This window comes from Notolepis coatsorum (assembly GCF_963971535.1).
Source record: "Notolepis coatsorum genome assembly, chromosome: 4".
NCBI lineage: Eukaryota > Metazoa > Chordata > Actinopteri > Aulopiformes > Paralepididae > Notolepis > Notolepis coatsorum.
Genome location: NC_140168.1, coordinates 189,558,502 through 189,580,188, shown reverse-complemented (window position 1 = coordinate 189,580,188; position 21,687 = coordinate 189,558,502). Strand labels below are relative to the sequence as shown.

The following is a 21,687-nucleotide window of genomic DNA, read 5'->3' as shown; positions in this document are numbered from 1 at the left end:
TCCTCGTGTATCGGAGGGGACACATGGTGCAAGGCTTCTATCCTCCCTACAACCGACCAGTGGGGGGCATATGCGAGCAACGTTCAAGACAGGGGAGGGGAGAATTGGCACAGCGAAAATTGGGATGGGAGAAAAATAGAAAGAGGAGAAAAAGTGGATAAAATAAAAAGAGGAGGCAGCAGGCCCACCAGTTCCCAGTGTCAGCAGACACATCTCCTCCATGGACCTCTACGAGGGTTCAGGAGACCCAGAATTCACAAAAGAGAGCACACAGCCCCTCAGTCTACCTTGGCAAAAGACACTGATGAGTGTAGGAGCCATTTCATTTGATTGAAGTTATTGACTAAATGGCGCCACCACTGGTCGCCTTGAAAAATGGCACCATGGTCCTCTATTAATTAGGGCCCAGCTGTGTGTAGACGCTCGCCAGAAGAGAAACATATTTTCAACCGCTTGCTCTCTCCACACACACACAGCGCAGATTGAATGAAAGATTGAAAGAAAGACTTTGTTTAGAATCATTTTGAGTTTATTTTATTATTATTTGAAACTTTTACACAACTCCTTCCATAAAATCAACCGGTTCGAACCCATGACGATCAAGAAGCAACAATCAACAACATCAAACAGTGAGTAACAAGGCAGCCCAAGTCAAAGTGTTGTGGGCGCGTTGAAGACGTATCCTGGCGTAGATAGGCAAATTGGCCCTACATTCAAGTTGAAAATCTCTCAGATACGGACACAATTAATGGAATTGGATGGATCAAAAGGATCTAATGGATGTGTCACGCTATTGAAAACAATGGAATGTGCGATATAATTGGATAAATGAACGCGAAAACCGTGCATTTAAAATGGAATTGGATTGATCTAATGGATGTGTCACGCTATTGAAAACAAATACCAGACAGGCCCTTGGACGTGGTCAGTCCAGCTCCTCGATCAGACAGCGCGGTGGCCGGGTCACGTGGTTTGGTTTCTCTCCTTGGGGAGCCTCTGGATCCAGTGGTAGGAATGGATTCGTAGGAACTTGAGTTGAGGTGTTGCTGTCCCACACCTTGACGAACAGCAAGTCCGTGTCTGGAATCCAAGTAGGCACGGAATGACGAGCCGGAGTGGCCTTGCACTGATACCTTGTTGGTTTGTCTTCGTCGCCGTCACTCGATATGACCTCCACTTTGGGCCTGGACCCTTGCTGAGAAGAGAAGATGTCTATGGAGTCCTGATACTCTGTGTCGACATCCTCCAGATCAGGCAGATCGGCGATACACAGTGGTCGCTGTGGTTGTAGGCGAATGGTTTCCTGTTGCTCCATTTCCTCAAGTTGTGTCATCAGTGAACCAGGACCATGTGCTCTGATGTCTTCTAGCAGAGAGGGAGCACTGATGTCCTCCAGCAGAGAGGGAGCACTGATGTCCTTCAGCAAAGAGGGATCACTGATGTCTTCCTTCGGCAGAGAGGGAGCACTGATGTCTTCCTTCAGCAGAGAGGGAGCACTGATGTCTTCCTCCAGCAGAGAGGGAGCACTGATGTCTTCCTCCAGCAGAGAGGGAGCACTGATGTCTTCCTCCAGCAGAGAGGGAGCACTGATGTCCTCCAGCAGAGAGGGAGCACTGATGTCTTCCTTAAGCAGAGAGGGAGCACTGATGTCTTCCTCCAGCAGAGAGGGAGCACTGATGTCTTCCAGCAGAGAGGGAGCACTGATGTCTTCTAGCAGAGAGGGAGCACTGATGTCCTCCAGCAGAGAGGGAGCAATGATGTCCTCCAGCAGAGAGGGAGCACTGATGTTTTCCTCCAGCAGAGAGGGAGCACTGATGTCTTCCTCCAGCAGAGAGGGAGCACTGATGTCCTCCAGCAGAGAGGGAGCACTGATGTCCTCCAGCAGAGAGGGAGCACTGATGTCTTCCTCCAGCAGAGAGGGAGCACTGATGTCTTCCTCCAGCAGAGAGGGAGCACTGATGTCTTCCAGCAGAGAGGGAGCACTGATGTCCTCCAGCAGAGAGGCAGCACTGATGTCCTCCAGCAGAGAGGGAGCACTGATGTCTTCCAGCTGAGAGGGAGCACTGATGTCTTCCTCCAGCAGAGAGGGAGCACTGATGTCCTCCAGCAGAGAGGGAGCACTGATGTCTTCCTCCAGCAGAGAGGGAGCACTGATGTCCTCCAGCAGAGAGGGAGCACTGATGTCTTCCAGCAGAGAGGCAGCACTGATGTCTTCCAGCAGAGAGGGAGCACGGATGTCTTCCTCCAGCAGAGAGGGAGCACTGATGTCCTCCAGCAGAGAGGGAGCACTGATGTCTTCCTCCAGCAGAGAGGGAGCACTGATGTCATCCAGCAGAGAGGGAGCACTGATGTCCTCCAGCAGAGAGGGAGCACTGATGTCCTCCAGCAGAGAGGCAGCACTGATGTCCTCCAGCAGAGAGGGAGCACTGATGTCCTCCAGCAGAGAGGGAGCACTGATGTCTTCCTCCATCAGAGAGGGAGCACTGATGTCTTCCTGCAGCAGAGAGGGATCACTGATGTCTTCCTCCAGCAGAGAGGGAGCACTGATGTCTTCCTCCAGCAGAGAGGGATCACTGATGTCTTCCTCCAGCAGAGAGGGAGCACTGATGTCTTCCTCCAGCAGAGAGGGAGCACTGATGTCTTCCTCCATCAGAGAGGGAGCACTGATGTCTTCCTCCAGCAAAGAGGGATCACTGATGTCTATCTCCAGCAGAGAGGGAGCACTGATGTCTTCCAGTAGAGAGGGAGCACTGATATCTTCCAGTAGAGAGGGAGCACTGATGTCCTCCAGCAGAGAGGGAGCACTGATGTCTTCCTCCAGCAGAGAGGGAGCACTGATGTCCTCCAGCAGAGAGGGAGCACTGATGTCTTCCTCCAGCAGAGAGGGTGCACTGATGTCCTCCAGCAGAGAGGGAGCACTGATGTCCTCCAGCAGAGAGGGAGCACTGATGTCTTCCTCCAGCAGAGAAGGAGCACTGATGTCCTCCAGCAGAGAGGGAGCACTGATGTCTTCCTCCAGCAGAGAAGGAGCACTGATGTCCTCCAGGAGAGAGGGAGCACTGATGTCTTCCAGCAGAGAGGGAGCACTGATGTCTTCCAGCAGAGAGGGAGCACTGATGTCTTCCAGCAGAGAGGGAGCACTGATGTCTTCCAGCTGAGAGGGAGCACTGATGTCTTCCAGCAGAGAGGGATCACTGATGTCCTCCAGCAGAGAGGGAGCACTGATGTCCTCCAGCAGAGAAGGAGCACTGATGTCCTCCAGCAGAGAGGGAGCACTGATGTCTTCCAGCAGAGAGGGAGCACTGATGTCTTCCAGCAGAGAGGGAGCACTGATGTCCTCCAGCAGAGAGGGAGCACTGATGTCTTCCTCCAGCAGAGAGGGAGCACTGATGTCCTCCAGGAGAGAGGGAGCACTGATGTCTTCCAGCAGAGAGGGAGCACTGATGTCTTCCAGCAGAGAGGGAGCACTGGTGTCTTCCAGCAGAGAGGGAGCACTGATGTCTTCCAGCTGAGAGGGAGCACTGATGTCTTCCAGCAGAGAGGGAGCACTGATGTCCTCCAGCAGAGAGGGAGCACTGATGTCCTCCAGCAGAGAGGGAGCACTGATGTCCTCCAGCAGAGAGGGAGCACTGATGTCCTCCAGCAGAGAGGGAACACTGATGTCCTCCAGCAGAGAAGGAGCACTGATGTCCTCCAGCAGAGAGGGAGCACTGATGTCTTCCAGCAGAGAGGGAGCACTGATGTCTTCCAGCAGAGAGGGAGCACTGATGTCCTCCAGCAGAGAGGGAGCACTGATGTCTTCCTCCAGCAGAGAGGGAGCACTGATATCTTCCAGTAGAGAGGGAGCACTGATGTCCTCCAGCAGAGAGGGAGCACTGATGTCTTCCTCCAGCAGAGAGGGAGCACTGATGTCCTCCAGCAGAGAGGGAGCACTGCTGTCTTCCTCCAGCAGAGAGGGAGCACTGATGTCTTCCAGCAGAGAGGGAGCACTGATGTCTTCCAGCAGAGAGGGAGCACTGATGTCTTCCAGCAGAGAGGGAGCCTCACTTTCCCCTCTCTCATGAAGCTCCTTGAGGCGCCGTCTCTCCCTGGCTTCATCTCTGAAGATATGCAGGGCATCTACACCATCCTGGTTCAGCCTCCTCTTCCGTGTTTTCCACAGTTCCCTCTCCTCATGCTCCCGTTCCGGCCCTCCCACCGCCCAGGCCTCGGCACATGCTCTGTCCTCTGGGAACACTGGCCGGTCGTCGAGGTAGGTGAGCTGTTTGAGACGTACAATCAGGGTCTTCCTGTAGTTGGGGATTTTGTTCACAACCGCATTCCCCATCAGACTCAGCACTTGCAGTTGGGGCATGCTCTCCAGTACAACAAGGATCTCCGGGTCTTTCAGCAGGTTGTCAGACAGGTCCAGAACACTGACTGCGAGGCACTGACTGAGGTGCTTCACACTCTCCACGGTCTCCAACTTGTTGTGGGCAATCTGCAAAGTGCTGAGCTCTGGGAGACAGGAGATGTTCTCTATGGTGTGTATGTAGTTGTTGGAGATGTTGAAGTTGCAGAGCCTGCTGAGGTGCTCGAGGTTTTCCAGCTTGTGTATGAGGTTCTCCTGTAGGTACAGGCACCGCAGCTCTGTCTGGGCCTCCAGGTTCTGGATGTGCTGCAGCCCGTTGCTCTCCAGCCGGAGACACTTCAGGCCGGTGTACTCCTCCAAATTCTCTATGGCGGAGAAACCTTTTAAATGCAAATACAATGTATCATTCAGGCAAGGTGTCACGTAAAGTTTATTTAGCTTGCAGTGGTCTTTCAGATATTTCTTCGTCATTCTTGGCCATGAGTCTTTTTCTCTTTGCCATTCCTGGGTTGGAGCTTGTGATGTTTTGTGATTCTCCCCGTTTTCTTCGACTTGGCCTCCATTGACTACTGCACTAATAGGGGAGGTGCGGCCCATCGCGGGTTCCTGTCCATCTCGTTTGTCAGAAGTATCAAGCAGTACCTCGGCATCCCTCCCATCCTCACTAAGTTCATTAGCATCCATCGTGAAAGTGTTCACATCCAAATTGCTTGCAAATATATCCGTTTATTCTGTAACGTTATATAGTATTATTAGGTACGTTTGGAAATGTTAGATAGGCAAATACGTTACGAGTAGTGCGGCTGGTTTCCCCACTTTGTTGCTAAGCACAGCTTTGTCTCCATGGTCTTTCTACAGAGGATTATACAATTCCTGCGTATATATATATATATCACAAATGTTCTAGAATATCTATTATGACATCATACTTCATCTAGAACATTTGTGATGTCACAGTATGATGTCATAATAGCCATAGATATCTATAGAACACTAGATAGCTTAAGGCGGAGTCACCAGCGTCACTGAACCGCCGCCATCTTGCTCCAGTTAGCCTTGAGTGAGAGTGAGTGAGCTGCACAGACAAAAATACTCATAACTCACTGAAATATTGACGGATTTACAAACGGGTTGGTTTGCTATAAACATCAACGATGTAGTTATGATACTGCATACTTATAAAAAAAGAAATTTAAAGATGTTTTTTTTTACAAACCGCTTGAATCATAGCCACGTTAATAATGCTTGTAATAAACCAAACCGTTTGTAAATCCGTCAATATTTCAGCGAGTTATGAGTATTTTTGTCTGTGCAGCTCACTCACTCTCACTCAAGGCTAACTGGAGCAAGATGGCGGCGGTTCAGTGACGTCGCTCTCCATTGGCCGGCAGCGCGAGCAAGATATCTAGTGTTCTATATATATCTATGATAATAGCACATTATAGAACATTTGTGACAGTATGATGTCATAATAGTACATTCTAGAACAGTTGGGATGTCACAGTATGATGTCATAAAAAATATATATAAAACAAATATATTTTTTGCATTCGACTAAGAGGTTGGCAGTCGACTAAGGCTCCTTTCGATCGGTTAGTCGACTATTCGACTAATAGGGGTCAGCCCTAATATAATGTAATATAATAATAAAGTATAATATATTTAGCTCCCATTTGAATAATATATGTGACCCAGTCTGGCGAAAATGCCTACAAGTCTCCATTTTCCAGATTTTTCCAGAGACTGTGAAAGTACAGAATGTAAGCTTTCAAATGATGTCTCATATGTTGAAATCTGAGAATGTTTTGAAGATGTGCTCATTTGAATCTTGTACAGCAGTTATTTTTCTGTTTGCTTTAAGCTGTGAAAATGGCTCTTGAAGAGAATGCTAGAATTAACACCTATCTGTCTATGCTGGGCGTTAACAATAGCCCCCCAGCCACTCCCCTCACTGAATAGAATTAACATACTGTAAGCTGTCAGTATAAGTGCTGCCAGCAGTCAGGGCTGTGAAAATAACTTAACCCTGTGAATATTGCAACTTTGCTTGTAATAAACCAAACCGTTTGTAAATCCGTCAATATTTCAGCGAGTTATGAGTATTTTTGTCTGTGCAGCTCACTCACTCTCACTCAAGGCTAACTGGAGCAAGATGGCGGCGGTTCAGTGACGTCGCTCTCCATTGGCCGGCAGCGCGAGCAAGATATCTAGTGTTCTATATATATCTATGATAATAGCACATTATAGAACATTTGTGACAGTATGATGTCATAATAGTACATTCTAGAACAGTTGGGATGTCACAGTATGATGTCATAAAAAATATATATATAAAACAAATATATTTTTTGCATTCGACTAAGAGGTTGGCAGTCGACTAAGGCTCCTTTCGATCGGTTAGTCGACTATTCGACTAATAGGGGTCAGCCCTAATATAATGTAATATAATAATAAAGTATAATATATTTAGCTCCCATTTGAATAATATATGTGACCCAGTCTGGCGAAAATGCCTACAAGTCTCCATTTTCCAGATTTTTCCAGAGACTGTGAAAGTACAGAATGTAAGCTTTCAAATGATGTCTCATACGTTGAAATCTGAGAATGTTTTGAAGATGATGTGCTCATTTGAATCTTGTACAGCAGTTATTTTTCTGTTTGCTTTAAGCTGTGAAAATGGCTCTTGAAGAGAATGCTAGAATTAACACCTATCTGTCTATGCTGGGCGTTAACAATAGCCCCCCAGCCACTCCCCTCACTGAATAGAATTAACATACTGTAAGCTGTCAGTATAAGTGCTGCCAGCAGTCAGGGCTGTGAAAATAACGTAACCCTGTGAATATTGCAACTTCGGCCTCACAGGGCTAAAGTAGATGAATAAAATAGAATATAATAGAATATAATAGAAGTGATAGATGATGTCTGCTCTACTAGTCAACTTCACCAGCTGATAGATAGATGCTGTCTGCTTGTAATAGTCAACTTCACCAGTTGATAATAATAACTTTATTTGTATAGCACGTTTCATACAGAAGTTGCAGTTCAAAGTGCTTCACAACAGTGAAAAATACAGGCATAAGCGAGCATAAAAAAGATTTAAAAAAAAAAAGATAGACGTACCGTAGCAAGGAAAGGTAAATCACACTGTTTCACATTAGGATCTAGCATCCCAATAGGCCTCTCTTTTTACAGTCCTTTCTACTTCACCAGCTGATAGATAGATGCTGTCTGCTCTACTAGTCAACTTCACCAGCTGATAGATAGATGCTGTCTGTTATACTAGTCAACTTCACCAGCTGATAGATAGATTATGTCTGTTCTACTAGTCAACTTCACCAGCTGATAGATAGATTATGTCTGCTCTACTAGTCAACGTCACCAGCTGATAGATAGTTGCTGTCTGTACTACTAGTCAACTTCACCAGCTGATGGATAGATGCTGTCTGCTCTACTAGTCAACTTCACCAGCTGATAGATAGATGCTGCCTGTTCTACTAGTCAACTTCACGAGCTGATAGATAGATTCTGTCTGTTCTACTAGTCAACTTCACCACTTCAACACACACACACACACACACATAGTGTTATGTATTTCTAGCGTGATTCATTCATTGACTCGTTCTGTAGAAGCCTATCTGGCTTATTTCCAGTCGACCAAAGCACTCTGCACTCTGGCTTTGCAATGCTGTGACGAGCTGTTGTTGACGCGCTTGACTGGGCTTGTTTGATTTTATTTTATTGATGGATTAAAAACACACAACAAGGATCCAAAATAACATGAGAAAGAGTAAAACCCTTATTTCCGTCATGGTCCCAGGGCTGTTAGGCCACAACAAAAAAACACGTCAATAACACAACACTCATACATTTAAAACATTATAAGACTAACCTAACGCTAAAATTGTATACCCCACAATAACTAAAAACTGACAATAACACAAAACTCATACATTTAAAACATTAAAAGACTAACCTATTGCTAAAATTGTATACCCCACAATAACTAAAAACTGATTGGAAGCCCATTCAAACTATAGGGGGCTATTCTTCTATTCTGTCCATGAGCCACTTCCTGACGCTTCTCTTGAAGCTGTGGAGGCTCAAGCTCTTTTTAAATGCCGTTTACCCACCATCTGATTGTGGTTAAATGCGACACTACCACACACAAAACATATAAAATAATAATACACCACTTACCTTTAATAAAGCAGAACGTTGGACGATGATGTCGTGGATCTGTTCTGTATGTTGTCCGTGAAGCCACGCATATAAGACTTTCACTTTCCCAGATCTTTCGAGTCGTTTCTGGTATCATCAAAAGTTTGTATCTTTCTGATTTCTTGTGCGATGTCACTCTCCACCGTTAAACCAGACATATTTTCAACTGATTGCATGGTTGATTCCATTGAAAAGCCCAGTTACTGTTGCAACACAATCTAAACAAAAGCCATGTGTGTAGAATGATCGTCTGGAGGCTATGACTTGGTGCAAGCTCGTTTATTGACAACTTCAGTATGTAGTAACAGACAGACTCGTTCACGTTCCGTGTAACAATATATATCACTCCAGATCAATGCGCATGCCTTAGAACTACCCCTGCATCTCTTATATACTTCCATATATGACATCTCCCCTTTTCAGCATGTTATCTATAACATCATAGGAACATTCCAAATGAAAAGTACTATTGGCTGAACATACCTTTTTAACTTAAATCTGAGACATCATCACACATTCTGGTCTCTGTCTAAAACAATGAACTATGAACAATGAACAATGAACAATAAGCTTTCAAGTGTTATTATTATTATTAAATCACCAACCAACATTTCAACATTCCCTTATTTTTTTTTTTATTTAACATTGTACCCAAAACTCTGCAGTCCATTTTACCCGACCGATCTACAGGTCAAGTCTCTTGACTGGCTTACTCAGTCGTCCCGATCGGGTCACCGTTTGACCACACAACGGGGTTGTAGGTGTAGCTGTAGCCACACTCTGACTGGCAGGAACAGTCTCTAACAAGGTGTGTCTGTCAGAGTGGGAGTCTGTCCCTGCGCACTCACCAGGCGTTGCTGGGGTTGGCTGCATCGCAGGCACTGGTTGGAGGTGGCGGCGGTTACGCCGCAGCTCTGTTCCTTGCTGTGTCTGGATGACGAAGGATCTCGGGGTGCTGCTCTCGCTGGAGATCACTGCTGGCAAGGACCACTTCTTGTCATGGTCCAGCTTGGAGAGTACAACGTCTCCTGGTCGCAGGGCGGGTAGGGCCCTGGCCCCATGACGGCAGTTGAAGTAGAAGGCCTGTTTAGCTTTTTCCTTCTGATCCTTCTCTCGCACAGCTGCCTTGCTGGGCCATTTTGGGGTGAGGTTTTTCTCGTGGGGAGGGTGGTTCTGAGTTTCCTCCCCATCAAGAGCTCCGCTGGGCTGTAGCCTGTGGAGGAGCACGGAGTAGACCTGTAGCTCAGTAGAGCCATAGCTGGGTCATCTTGCTTGAGGATTTTCTTTGCCGTCTGCACGGCTCTCTCTGCGTGCCCGTTGCCTTGCGGGTGATGAGGGCTGGACGTGTAGTGTTTGAAGTCCAGTTGCCTAGCCAGCTCCTTGAACTCCATACTTGCAAACTGGGGTCCATTGTCGCTCACCGCTTCCTCAGGAATTCCGAATCTCGCGAACACGGTCTTCAGCCTCTGAATGACTTGTGTACTGGTTGTGGAAGACAGGTGGAGTATCTCGATGAACCTAGAGTAATAATCTGATATTACTAGGTAGTTGTTGTGCTTGTACTCACAGAGATCCATGGCGATCCTCTTCCAGGGTCGCTCTGGGAGTGGCGTGGAGAGGAGAGGCTCTTTTTGTTGAGTTCTTTTCAGTTCACAGCACACCTGGCACGACGCCACGAGCTGGCTTAACTCTGTGGAGAGACCAGGCCACCATACTGAGGAACTCGCTCTCTCTCTACATTTCACTAGGCCCTGGTGCCCTTCATGGATTCTCTGAAGGATCTCTACTCTCATCTGTCTCGGCATGACAATCCTGTTCCCTCTTAGGACAAGTCCATTTAGCTCTGACAGCTCTGATTTCACTGGGCCATAGGGTCTCGCCTCGATAGGCACCTCGGCCAGGTGTTCAGGCCATCCCTTTTTTATGAGTCTGGCGACTGACAACAGTTCGGCGTCAGCTGCTGTGGCCGCTCTGATCTCGTCCATCTTGCTTGTGGACGCTGGGATCCCCTCCATTACACTAGCCACATAGCATGCCACCTCATGCTGTGTGTCTAAGTCTGCATCTGTGTTGGCCATTGGGCTGCGTGACAGAGTATCTGCGACAACCAGAGTCTTTCCAGGAGCATACTCTGCCACCGCCTTGAACCTCATGAGCCTCATGAGGAGTCGCTGGCATCGGAGAGGCACATTGTCCAGGCTGCGAGTGTTAATGAGAGGTACAAGGGGCTTGTGGTCAGTTATTAGCTTGAACTGGCCCAGTCCACTGAGGTACCGGTCGAACCTCTCGCACGCCCACACGCCCGCCAGACCTTCTTTTTCAATCTGGGCGTAGCGCGTTTCTGCTTCGGTGAGTCGTCTTGAGCAGTACGCCACAGGTTTCCACTGCTCGCCATGAAGTTGAAGTAGCACGCCCCCTAACCCGTAACTGCTTGCGTCGGCAGACACGGCGGTAGGCTTGCTCACGTCGTAGAAGGCGAGTACTGGTGCTGTGGTCAACAGCTCTTTGATCCTCTGAAAAGCTGTTTGCTGGGCATGGTTCCATGTCCATGCATTCTTGTGCTTCAGAAGCTCATACAGCGGTTGTCCTACTGTTGAGAGGTCTGGGACATACCTGCCGAGATAATTCACCATTCCCAGCACCCTCCTTAGCTCATGCACATCTGTTGGCGGCGCCAGCTGCCGGATAGCCTCCACTTTTGCTGGGTCAGGCCGGATCCCGGACTGGTCGATGATGTGCCCGAGAAACCGTAGCTGACTTTGCCTGATGGAGCACTTTTCTCTATTCAGCTTCAGGCCAGCCGTCTCTATGCGCTGCATCACCTTCTCCAGGCGACTGTCATGCTCTTTTTCTGTGGCCCCATAGACGAGAATGTCGTCCATGAAGATCTCGACGCCCTCTAACCCGTCCAGGGTCTCCATCATCTTCCTCTGGAAGATTTGCGGCGCGCTTGTGATCCCGAATGGCAGTTGCTTGAAGTTGAACCTGCCAAACGGCGTGATGAAGGTGGTGAGCTTACAGCTGTCTGGGTGCAATGGGATTTGGAAGAATCCACTGGCGGCATCGAGTGACGTGAAGACTGTGGCCCCGCTTAGCTTTGCTGTGATCTCGTCGGTAGTGGGCAGGGTGTACTGTTCTCTTTTAACAGCCTCGTTCAGCCTCTTGAGATCCACACAGATGCGGGCTTTGCCTGTGCTCTTCAGGACCGGCACCATGGGTGCACACCAATCGGTAGGCTGTGTCACCTTCTCAATGACGCCATTCCTCTCCATCCTTTGGAGCTCCTCCTTGACCTTCTGTAGCATAGGGAGAGGTACACGTCGCGCTGTGTATACCGCGTACGGCTGGGCGCCATCTTTCAGCAGTATTCTTACTGGTTCCGTTTGTAATGTCCCATGCTCCCCGTATGCCTGCAAATGTTCATTTTTCCCGCTGCTGCTCACCGTTTCCTCCACTCTTCTCACTAAATTCATTTTCACTGACATTGGCCTGCTGAGTAGGTTGTTTACTGTAGGCCCCCGGATGACATAAGCTGTGAGTGGGTGTGTCTTACCCTTGTAGGTCACAGTGCTCTGGATCTGTCCTATGCAATGCAGCTCGCCACCTGGGCTGTCCAGTGGTATTTCCGCAGGCTCCAGCGGTCTGTTTGGCATGAGTGAGTGGTAGGTCTCCTCGCAAATGATGCTCACATCCGCACCAGTGTCGATTTTAAACTCGACCGGTGTGGAGCCCATCAACACCTTGACGGCCCACCTCTTTGGCGACCCACCTGCTTTACTCACTTCCCCCATGTAGTACCCATCTTCTGACCCAGAGTCCCGCTGTTGTTGCTGCACTTATTTTTGTTCTCTGACCTCACGTACTGCTTTCCTACTTTACTCCAGTGCCCTACTTTGTCGCAGGTATTACATGTGGACTTTTTAGCTGGACAGTTCTCATCTCTACTGTGCCACGCTCTCCCACATTGTCTACATTGTCCTCTGTCGCCTCCTTGTGGCTTACCCTGGCGGCCATTTCCTTTGTAGCGCTTGTTGTGAGTCACCTCGTGTATCGCCCCGCCTCCGGCTGTCTCTCCTTGCATGCTGATCTGCGTGGCAACCTCTTCAGACTGCTTGACAGTCTCTATGTTCAGCGCAAGTGTCAGATCTCTCGTCATCTGCAACTTACGGGAGACTTCTTTGTCGAGGACTCCAACGACGATTCTGTTCACGGATGTTCTCATCCTTGCTCGCGCCGAAATCGCAATGCACAGCCAGTTCATACAAAGCCCTAATAAAAGTCTCTGCTTTTTCTCCTGCTCTCTGTACCCGTTGATGGAAACATGCCCGTTCGTGTATGACGTTCCGTCGCGGTACAAAGTAGTCATCGAACTTCACTAGCACTCTTCCAAAGTCATTTTGATGGGCTACTTCTTCAAATTCAAACGAACGGAATATATTCTCCGACTCGTTTCCCATAGCGTATATCAGACTGCTAACCTGCACGGCACCCTCTTCCTTATCCAACTTGGTAGCTGTTCTGAATCTCACAAAACGCTGCTTCCATTCGGGCCATTCTCCTGGTTTGTCGAAAGGAAAACTCGCCGGCGGTTGAAATTTTGCCATCTTTTGTCTACTTTGCTTCTGACACCATGTAGAATGATCGTCTGGAGGCGTTTATTGACAACTTCAGTATGTAGTAACAGACAGACTCCTTCACGTTCCGTGTAACAATATATATCACTCCAGATCAATGCGCATGCCTTAGAACTACCCCTGCATCTCTTATATACTTCCGTATATGACAATGTGGAGACTGTGTTGTTGTGGGCGTGCCAAGTAGCTGGAAACTCGAGACGCGGCTTTCACATGCAAAATAACTTCACCTCCGTCTAGGAGGACTCAAACTCGTCTAAAACTGTCATGGTCCCAGCCAGGGATCATGCTCAAACAATGTGAACAGTGTTTTTCTGCCGCCCTCTGGTGGCCAAACGCAGCAACTCCAGATCATGGACTCTCTGTGGCATTCGAGTCTAGGTTTGCTGGACTCCTTTAATGCTTTGTTGTGTTCTCTGTTCATGTTGTGTGGTGCGTTTTAGCTTGTGTTTTTAAAAAGGTTTATCGTTTCATGTTCCTTAAAGGTTCATCTCTTTTTCATATGTATTCTCTTTTTCATATGTATTCTCTAAGGGTTAATAATTTACATGTGCCCCTTTAAGGCTTATCCCTTTTCACATGTTATTAGTTTTAACTCTTTTACATATGTATTTTCTAAGGGTTAATCATTTACATGTGCCCCTTTAAGGCTTATCCCTTTTCACATGTTATTAGTGTTAACTCTTTTACATATGTATTCGCTAAGTGTTAAATATCTACATGTGCTCCTTTAAGGCTTATCCCTTTTCACATGTTTTTATTGGTGTTAACTCTTTTACATATGTATTTGCTAAGTGTTAATACTTTACATGTGTCCCTTTAAGGCTTTCCCTTTGCACTTGTTTTTATTGGTGTTAACATCTTTACATATGTTCCTTAAAGGTCAACCTTCACGTTGTATTTTTGTTCAATAAACAATGTGGACTATGCCAACAGTGACTTTCATGAAGAATGGAAAAAAAAAGTATTGAAATTGACCCAGTTTTAGCGTTTTTATCAAACATTTTGTCTGCCCAACACAATCACCACGCACGTGCATATTTTAATCAATGGGCATTGGTTCATAACGTGCGCGTGTAATCGAAATGATGTCGTCACAACAGGTGTTGGTCACCAGGGGGCTCTGTGCTCTGGGAGTCACAGGCAGTAGCAAGGAGGCGGAGCCTTCTTGTTACTTGTTGCATCCGGCTGCACTTGTTGACTAACACGTTGTGAGCTTGCAACACGCTGTTCTCTTCTCTAGCCTGACTTGCTAAAACATGGTGAATGTTTGTGTGTGTGGTGGGTGTACCAACTCCAACCTTTCTGGCCATAAAATGCACACCTTTCCGAAGAAAGGCACGCCAGCCTTTATATCATGGGTGAGATTCGTGCAGGTGAAGAGAGCTGATTTTCCGGCGTCGTCGGCGAAAGACTGTGATCGACACACGGTCATATGTGGAGCTCATTTCAGAGAGACGGATTACATCCCAGGAGATCTCCTCCTATAGAATGGGATTTCGAACTCTGGACCGGGTGAGACTCGTAGAAGGTGCTGTTCCGTCGTTAGTTCTCAATTCTCGGGTAAGTGAATCTAATCGAACTAGCTTTTTGACGCTAACGTGTGTGTGTCGTTGTGTGTGTGTGTGGTTGTGTCTGTGTGTGTGTCGTGGTGTGTGTGTGTGTGTCGTGGTGTGTGTGTGTGTTGTTGTGTGTGTGTGTGTTGTTGTGTGTGTGTAGTTGTGTGTGTCGTGGTGTGTGTGTGTGTCGTTGTGTGTGTGTGTGTCGTTGTGTGTGTGGTTGTGTGTGTGTCTGTGTGTGTGTGTGTCGTTGTGTGTGGTTGTGTGCGTGTGTCGTTGTGTCTGTGTGTGTGTCTGTGTGTGTGTGTCTGTGTGTGTGGTTGTGTGTGTGGTTGTGTGTCTGTGTGTGTCGTTGTGGGTGTGGTTGTGTGTGTCGTCGTGTGTGTGTTGTTGTGTGTGTGTCGTTGTGTGTGTGGTTGTGTGTGTGTAGTTGTGTGTGTCTGTCTGTGTGTGTGTCGTTGTGTGTGGTTGTGTGCGTGTGTCTGTGTGTGTGTGTGTACAATGCAGTGTTGAAGAGATGTTCCAAGTTCGCAAACTAAAAGTCTAATGATAAAAGTGTTTCTCATGGCGTTTGGAGCAGGCAACAAATGTTTTTTACCACTGTGTAAGAGCACAGGCCAGAGTGAGTTTGATTAATTGAAAGCAAGGTTATGATCAGATCAAGTAGATTGCATATTATGAACATTCCTTAGTTCTGTAACTTTAGTGTAGGGGTTGAAGATATACAATTATTTCCAATATTTGAAAAGGTTGAGAACCACTGAGCTAGGTCCACAGTCTGTGGTCTAGGTGTTGGAGTGTAATTAATAATAGTTGAGAACCACAAACACTGTAAACACTGAATGCTCCTTTTTTTTAATTTTTTACAACAGACCCCACTTCAAACCCACTCTGCGACCCCTGACGTGACGGAGGAGCCGATGATGGAAGAGGAGGAAGCTGGCCCATCTGAACCCGATCTTCCACCCTCTGAGCCACGAAGGGAATCGGCACACAAGGCAACACAGTACAGCTACCGGAGACCACCACACCGGTCTTTGGGTAGGTTTTAATTTGCTTTGCACGTTTTAGCCAACACAACCACAAAAATAAATAATTAAATTAGATACCAATGATGTAAACTACCTTTTGCAGAGTAGGGCTTTCAATTATATCACTTGTTGTTTTCTACAGGCATCCAGGTTTCCCCCCAGATGTTGTCCTTTGGGACACAGGCAGTCCCCCAAATGGTGTCTGTTGAAACACAGACAGACATTACAAGCTTTGAGGCCAGTCCAATGCAAAGCCAATGCACCATTTCTCAGAGTGAAGTCAGGTGAGGGGCCATGCAACCAATTATAATCGTTATCATTGTTTCCCCCTACTGAATGAATGATATTATTAATTGCTTTTAAAATCAGAATGTGTTAATTCACTAGGCGAAGAAACACACCTTTATGGAAATGATGTGTGTATGTTAGGAGACGGCATCGCTCATTGTGACCCAACAGAGCATCTTGATGTGATCAATTCACCAGTTGAACCAGTTTACCAGAACAACCACAGCTCAAGGCTTTGACCGACTCCCATTTGTATCGACTAAATCATTTCAGCACCAAAGAAAGGTGATGACAATTGGGTTCCAGAGGCTGAAGATGATCTATTTTCTGAGAGCTCTGATGACTTGCCACACCTTGAAGCATCCTCTGCCCCTTGGTAAGACACTACACAGTTACACTAATCTGTTCATGTCACGATACTGACTGTTCAGTCTTAATCAAACTTTTGTTTTGTTTTTCTTAATTTTTTCTCAGCTATATCGATAAGTATATAGTGTGTCACAGCCAACTCATGGAGCTGTTTGCCACTTGCCCGAGCTGCTATGAGGCCACACAAGCCAGCATACAGAGACAGGAGGGGACATTTGTGAAAATCAGGGGACCAGCCAAGCCTGGTTGGAGGATCTTAGTGACCTGGGTGCTGCGTAGGGGGTGATGAGTTCGGTGATGTATAAGGGTGCTGCACCCGATAGTGCTTTAAAGGTGAGGAGGAGGATTTTAAAGTCTATTCTAAATGGGACTGGGAGCCAGTGTAGGGAGGCTAGGACTGGTGTGATGTGCTCTCTCTTTCTGGTACCGGTAAGGAACCTAGCTGCAGAGTGCTGGACCATTTTGAGGCGGGACATGGCTGTCTGACTGATGCCGGTGTAGAGGGCATTGCAGTAGTCAAGGCGTGAGGTTATGAATGCATTGACTACCGTTTCCAGGTCAACGGGTGAGAGGATTGGTTTTATTTTACTGATGTTGCGGAGTTGAAAGAAGCATGATTTGACTACGGCATTTACCTGCCGGTCGAATTTGAGCTCTGGGTCAAAGATTACACCCAGGCTCTTGACGTGGGGTTTGAGGTGGGTGGAGAGTTGTCCTAGGCTGTTGGAGAGTGTTTTGGTGGAAGAGGGGGGGCCAAACAAAATGATCTCCGTTTTATTTTCATTTAGCTGTAAGAAGTTAAGGGCCATCCAGCTTTTTATGTCCCTGAGACAGTTTTTAAGAGAGTCTAGGTTAGCTGTGTCAGAGGGGTTGAGGGGAAGGTAGATTCTAGATCTTACGGTGTGTGTTCAATTACTATTTGGAATTATCAACAATTTGGAAATACTGCTATACTTTTATAATGTGTGTTTCAATATAATATTCTCTTCTCTTCAGACTATGCATTTGATTTGATGGGCTCTTTGAAGGACCAATATTCCAGAAGTCCATCAGCCCTGAGAGCCGTCAGTGAAGGTTTGGCAACTGCTGCTCCTCCCCCCATTGCAAGGACCTTTCAACAGGTGGACAAGGCTGAAGCTGTCACTCAGTACCTGAGCTAGGTCCACAGTCTGTGGTCTAGGTGTTGGAGTGTAATTAATAATAGTTGAGAACCACAAACACTGTAAACACTGAATGCTCCTTTTTAAATTTTTTACAACAGACCCCACTTCAAACCCACTCTGCGACCCCTGACGTGACGGAGGAGCCGATGATGGAAGAGGAGGAAGCTGGCCCATCTGAACCCGATCTTCCACCCTCTGAGCCACGAAGGGAATCGGCACACAAGGCAACACAGTACAGCTACCGGAGACCACCACACCGGTCTTTGGGTAGGTTTTAATTTGCTTTGCACGTTTTAGCCAACACAACCACAAAAATAAATAATTAAATTAGATACCAATGATGTAAACTACCTTTTGCAGAGTAGGGCTTTCAATTATATCACTTGTTGTTTTCTACAGGCATCCAGGTTTCCCCCCAGATGTTGTCCTTTGGGACACAGGCAGTCCCCCAAATGGTGTCTGTTGAAACACAGACAGACATTACAAGCTTTGAGGCCAGTCCAATGCAAAGCCAATGCACCATTTTTCAGAGTGGTAGTGAACAGTCAGGTGAGGGGCCATGCAACCAATTATAATCGTTATCATTTTTTCCCCCTACTGAATGAATGATATTATTAATTGCTTTTAAAATCAGAATGTGTTAATTCACTAGGCGAAGAAACACACCTTTATGGAAATGATGTGTGTATGTTAGGAGACGGCATCGCTCATTGTGACCCAACAGAGCATCTTGATGTGATCAATTCACCAGTTCAACCAGTTTACCAGAACAACCACAGCTCAAGGCTTTGACCGACTCCCATTTGTATCGACTAAATCATTTCAGCACCAAAGAAAGGTGATGACAATTGGGTTCCAGAGGCTGAAGATGATCTATTTTCTGAGAGCTCTGATGACTTGCCACACCTTGAAGCATCCTCTGCCCCTTGGTAAGACACTACACAGTTACACTAATCTGTTCATGTCACGATACTGACTGTTCAGTCTTAATCAAACTTTTGTTTTGTTTTTCTAAATTTTTTCTCAGCTATATCGATAAGTATATAGTGTGTCACAGCCAACTCATGGAGCTGTTTGCCACTTGCCCGAGCTGCTGTGAGGCCACACAAGCCAGCATACAGAGACAGGAGGGGACATTTGTGAAAATCAAACAGGTAAGATTTCATCCTGCATTGAAGCGGTTTATCACTTTGCATTATGCTAGTGCTTTCAATCTGATTTCAGCATAAAACTAGTGTCTTATGCTGAATTTGGTGGGGGGGTTTTCTTCAAAAACATGTTTTCTCACTTTATTCCTCAGCCATAAGAAAGTACACACAGACAGTACACCACTGATCATTTGAATATATTTCATAGGTCTGTTCAGCATGTGAATTCAAGAGGGTTTGGCGGAACCAGTCAATGCTGCACAGAAACATGCCTGAGTGCAACCTGCAGCTGAGTGGAGCTGTACACTTTTCAGGGTGTATGCCCCAGCAGACATTCAGAATGCTCCATCTATTTGGCCTACAGTGCACCAGTGTTAACACCTATTTCCGCCATCAGCGCTACTACACGATTCCCACCGTCATCCAGGCCTGGCAGAGCCAGCAAGCCAGTATCCTCCGTGAGCTGCAGGAGATGGAAGGGGGATTGATTTTGTCTGGAGACTGCAGGTTGATTACCATGTTCATTGTTATATTAATCATTATAATATACACATAAGTACAACATTAATAATTTGTGGACATTTGGCATCTATCCATAATTTTGCTCTTGCCTTGTGCTTTTTACAGATCGGACAGTCCAGGGCACTGTGCCAAATACGGGACATACTCCCTTATTGAGGACCGGCTGAATAAAGTCATTGACCTTCAGCCTGTACAGGTCTGTTATTCCTGCCTCATGTACCTTCTGCCATATCTATGCGGCTACATTCTACTTTGTTTGTGTTTGGGATTCCCATTTGTTTAGGTTTGTTTTTTGTTTGTCTGATTGTGCTCCAGAGTTCAGAAGTTGCTAACAGCAACTGGTGTGAGATAGAGGGCTTGCAACGCAGCATCAAGCTACTGAAGGAGCAGGACTTGAAAGTCGCAGTCCTTGTCACTGACAGAAACCGCCAGGTACAAGTGACAGACACACACACACACACACACTTTCTCTGGTGATAGTTGAATTGGCAGAAAAAATATTGGTGTAAACTAAGGGAGGCGATCAAGAAACTGTGAGAGGGGCTCTGTGGTGATAGTTAAATAACTTTTTGTATTTTTGTTCACTTTAGGAATAGAAATATTTGAATGTGAATGCATTTCAAGTTTACTTGAAGGGTTAGTTAACTCATAAATTCTGCCATATATCTGTACAATTCAACCGATTCTGCAGGTAGCAAAATGGGTGAGAGATGTGCTGTGCGCCGAAGGAACACAACACTACTTTGATATCTGGCATATTGCCAAATGTAAGTATTTGTCCTTGAAAATGCATGGCTACAATGGAAGGCAAGACCAATCACAGTAGTTCAATTTTGTCAGTCCGATTTTTAAAGTGTGTGGTGTGTGTGTGTGTGCCCATGCAATAACAGCTGTAAGCAAGAAGTTGGATGCCCTTTTCCAGAGAGCGTGACTGTGACGTTATAAAGCTCTGGAAGCAGTCTTTCGTGAACCACCTCTACTTGACCGCCGGTTCTACTCCCAGTGGCAATGCAGACATGATGGAGGCAAAGTGGAGAAGCCTGGTGAATCATGCTCAAGACATACATGAGCATGACACTCCTGCATTCACTGCCTGTCAGCATGAGCCATTGGAAGGAGAGGACAGAAACAAGGAGTGGCTTGAACCAGGTATCTATCGCTCAGGAATGTGCACAAGTTCACTTTTTCATGATCTGTTAGTTGATTGTCTGAATGAATATCCATGTGAATAACCTTTCACAAATATGTACAAAAAAGCATATGATCGGAACTTCCGGTTTAGCACAATATGTAGTGCACGCATTTGGCAATTGCTCCGCTCCCACCAACGTTAATTTCGTTTAAAAACATTATTTGGACAATACCAAAAGAGAATAGACCACATCGTATGTATTGATAAGACCTTCTACTAACTATATCAAAAGACAACATGGGTAAGGATAGAAAGCCGGTAAAGAAACAAGAGTCGGTAACTTCAGCGGCGCCGAACGTAACAAAACAAAGAAGACGCGTTCTAACCGACGCGGGTTCCGAGCCGACGGCGACAAGCCCCGAAGAGGAGAATGAAGAGGAAAATATACCGGGACCTTCGACTATAGTCCCCGACGAAGAGACAATAAATGTCAACATAACAGAAGCGACAGGAACAAGCTCCGTGAAAAATAGAGCAGCTGATCTGGATAAGATAATAATAGCAAACAAGTCCAACGTCACCGTCACTGTACCTAAATCACCAACTGAAACAAGCAGTACTACCACTCCACCCGATTTCAACACACTGACTAACCTGATGATAGAACAGACTAACCTGATGAAAGATCAGATTACAAACATCGAGGAGCTCAAAGCACACGTCGATGCTAAATTCGATCGCGTCGACGATAAATTAGAAGTCAAGAATGCGATCGCTGCTCAGTCCGAGCGAATCACGTCAGTGGAGAATACGGTGACAGATATTACACGGGCAGTCAAAGCGAACGAAGGTGGCATGACAGAGATGGCAAAAGAGATAGAAAGTGTGAAAGAAGCATGCCGGAGGGAAATACAAGAGGTTAAAAACGAAGCGACGGAGAGGCTACTAGAATCCCAACGCTACCACAGGCGAAATAACATCCGCATTGTAGGGCTTGATGAAGCAGTAAATTGCGAAGACGCCAACTTTCCAACAGTGCTATCAACGATTTTGGGTAACAACCCTCCAAACACAGTGCCGGAAGTGGACCAAGTTTACAGAATCGGTCCTCGGGGGCAAAGAAACATCGGGCCAAGAGTCATCATTGTTACTCTGCGGAAGACTACAATAAGGGATGACATCATCAAAATTGCTCGCATCCAACGTGGGAATCTGAAATATGGTGATAAATCAATATTTATCTACGAAGATCTGAGCAGAGACGCCATCGCT

At 46.5% G+C, this 21,687-nt stretch overlaps 1 protein-coding gene across 1 annotated transcript; it reads right to left on the bottom strand.

The window, feature by feature from the left end:
* Nucleotides 1–925: 925 nt before the first annotated feature.
* On the bottom strand, nucleotides 926–5,035 carry dnaaf1 (dynein axonemal assembly factor 1; the record flags this gene model as incomplete). Its single annotated transcript, XM_084312187.1, has 2 exons — nucleotides 926–1,503; nucleotides 4,048–5,035. 2 exons carry the CDS (start codon nucleotides 5,033–5,035, stop codon nucleotides 926–928), a joined length of 1,566 nt encoding a protein of 521 aa, XP_084168313.1.
* Nucleotides 5,036–21,687: the final 16,652 nt, after the last annotated feature.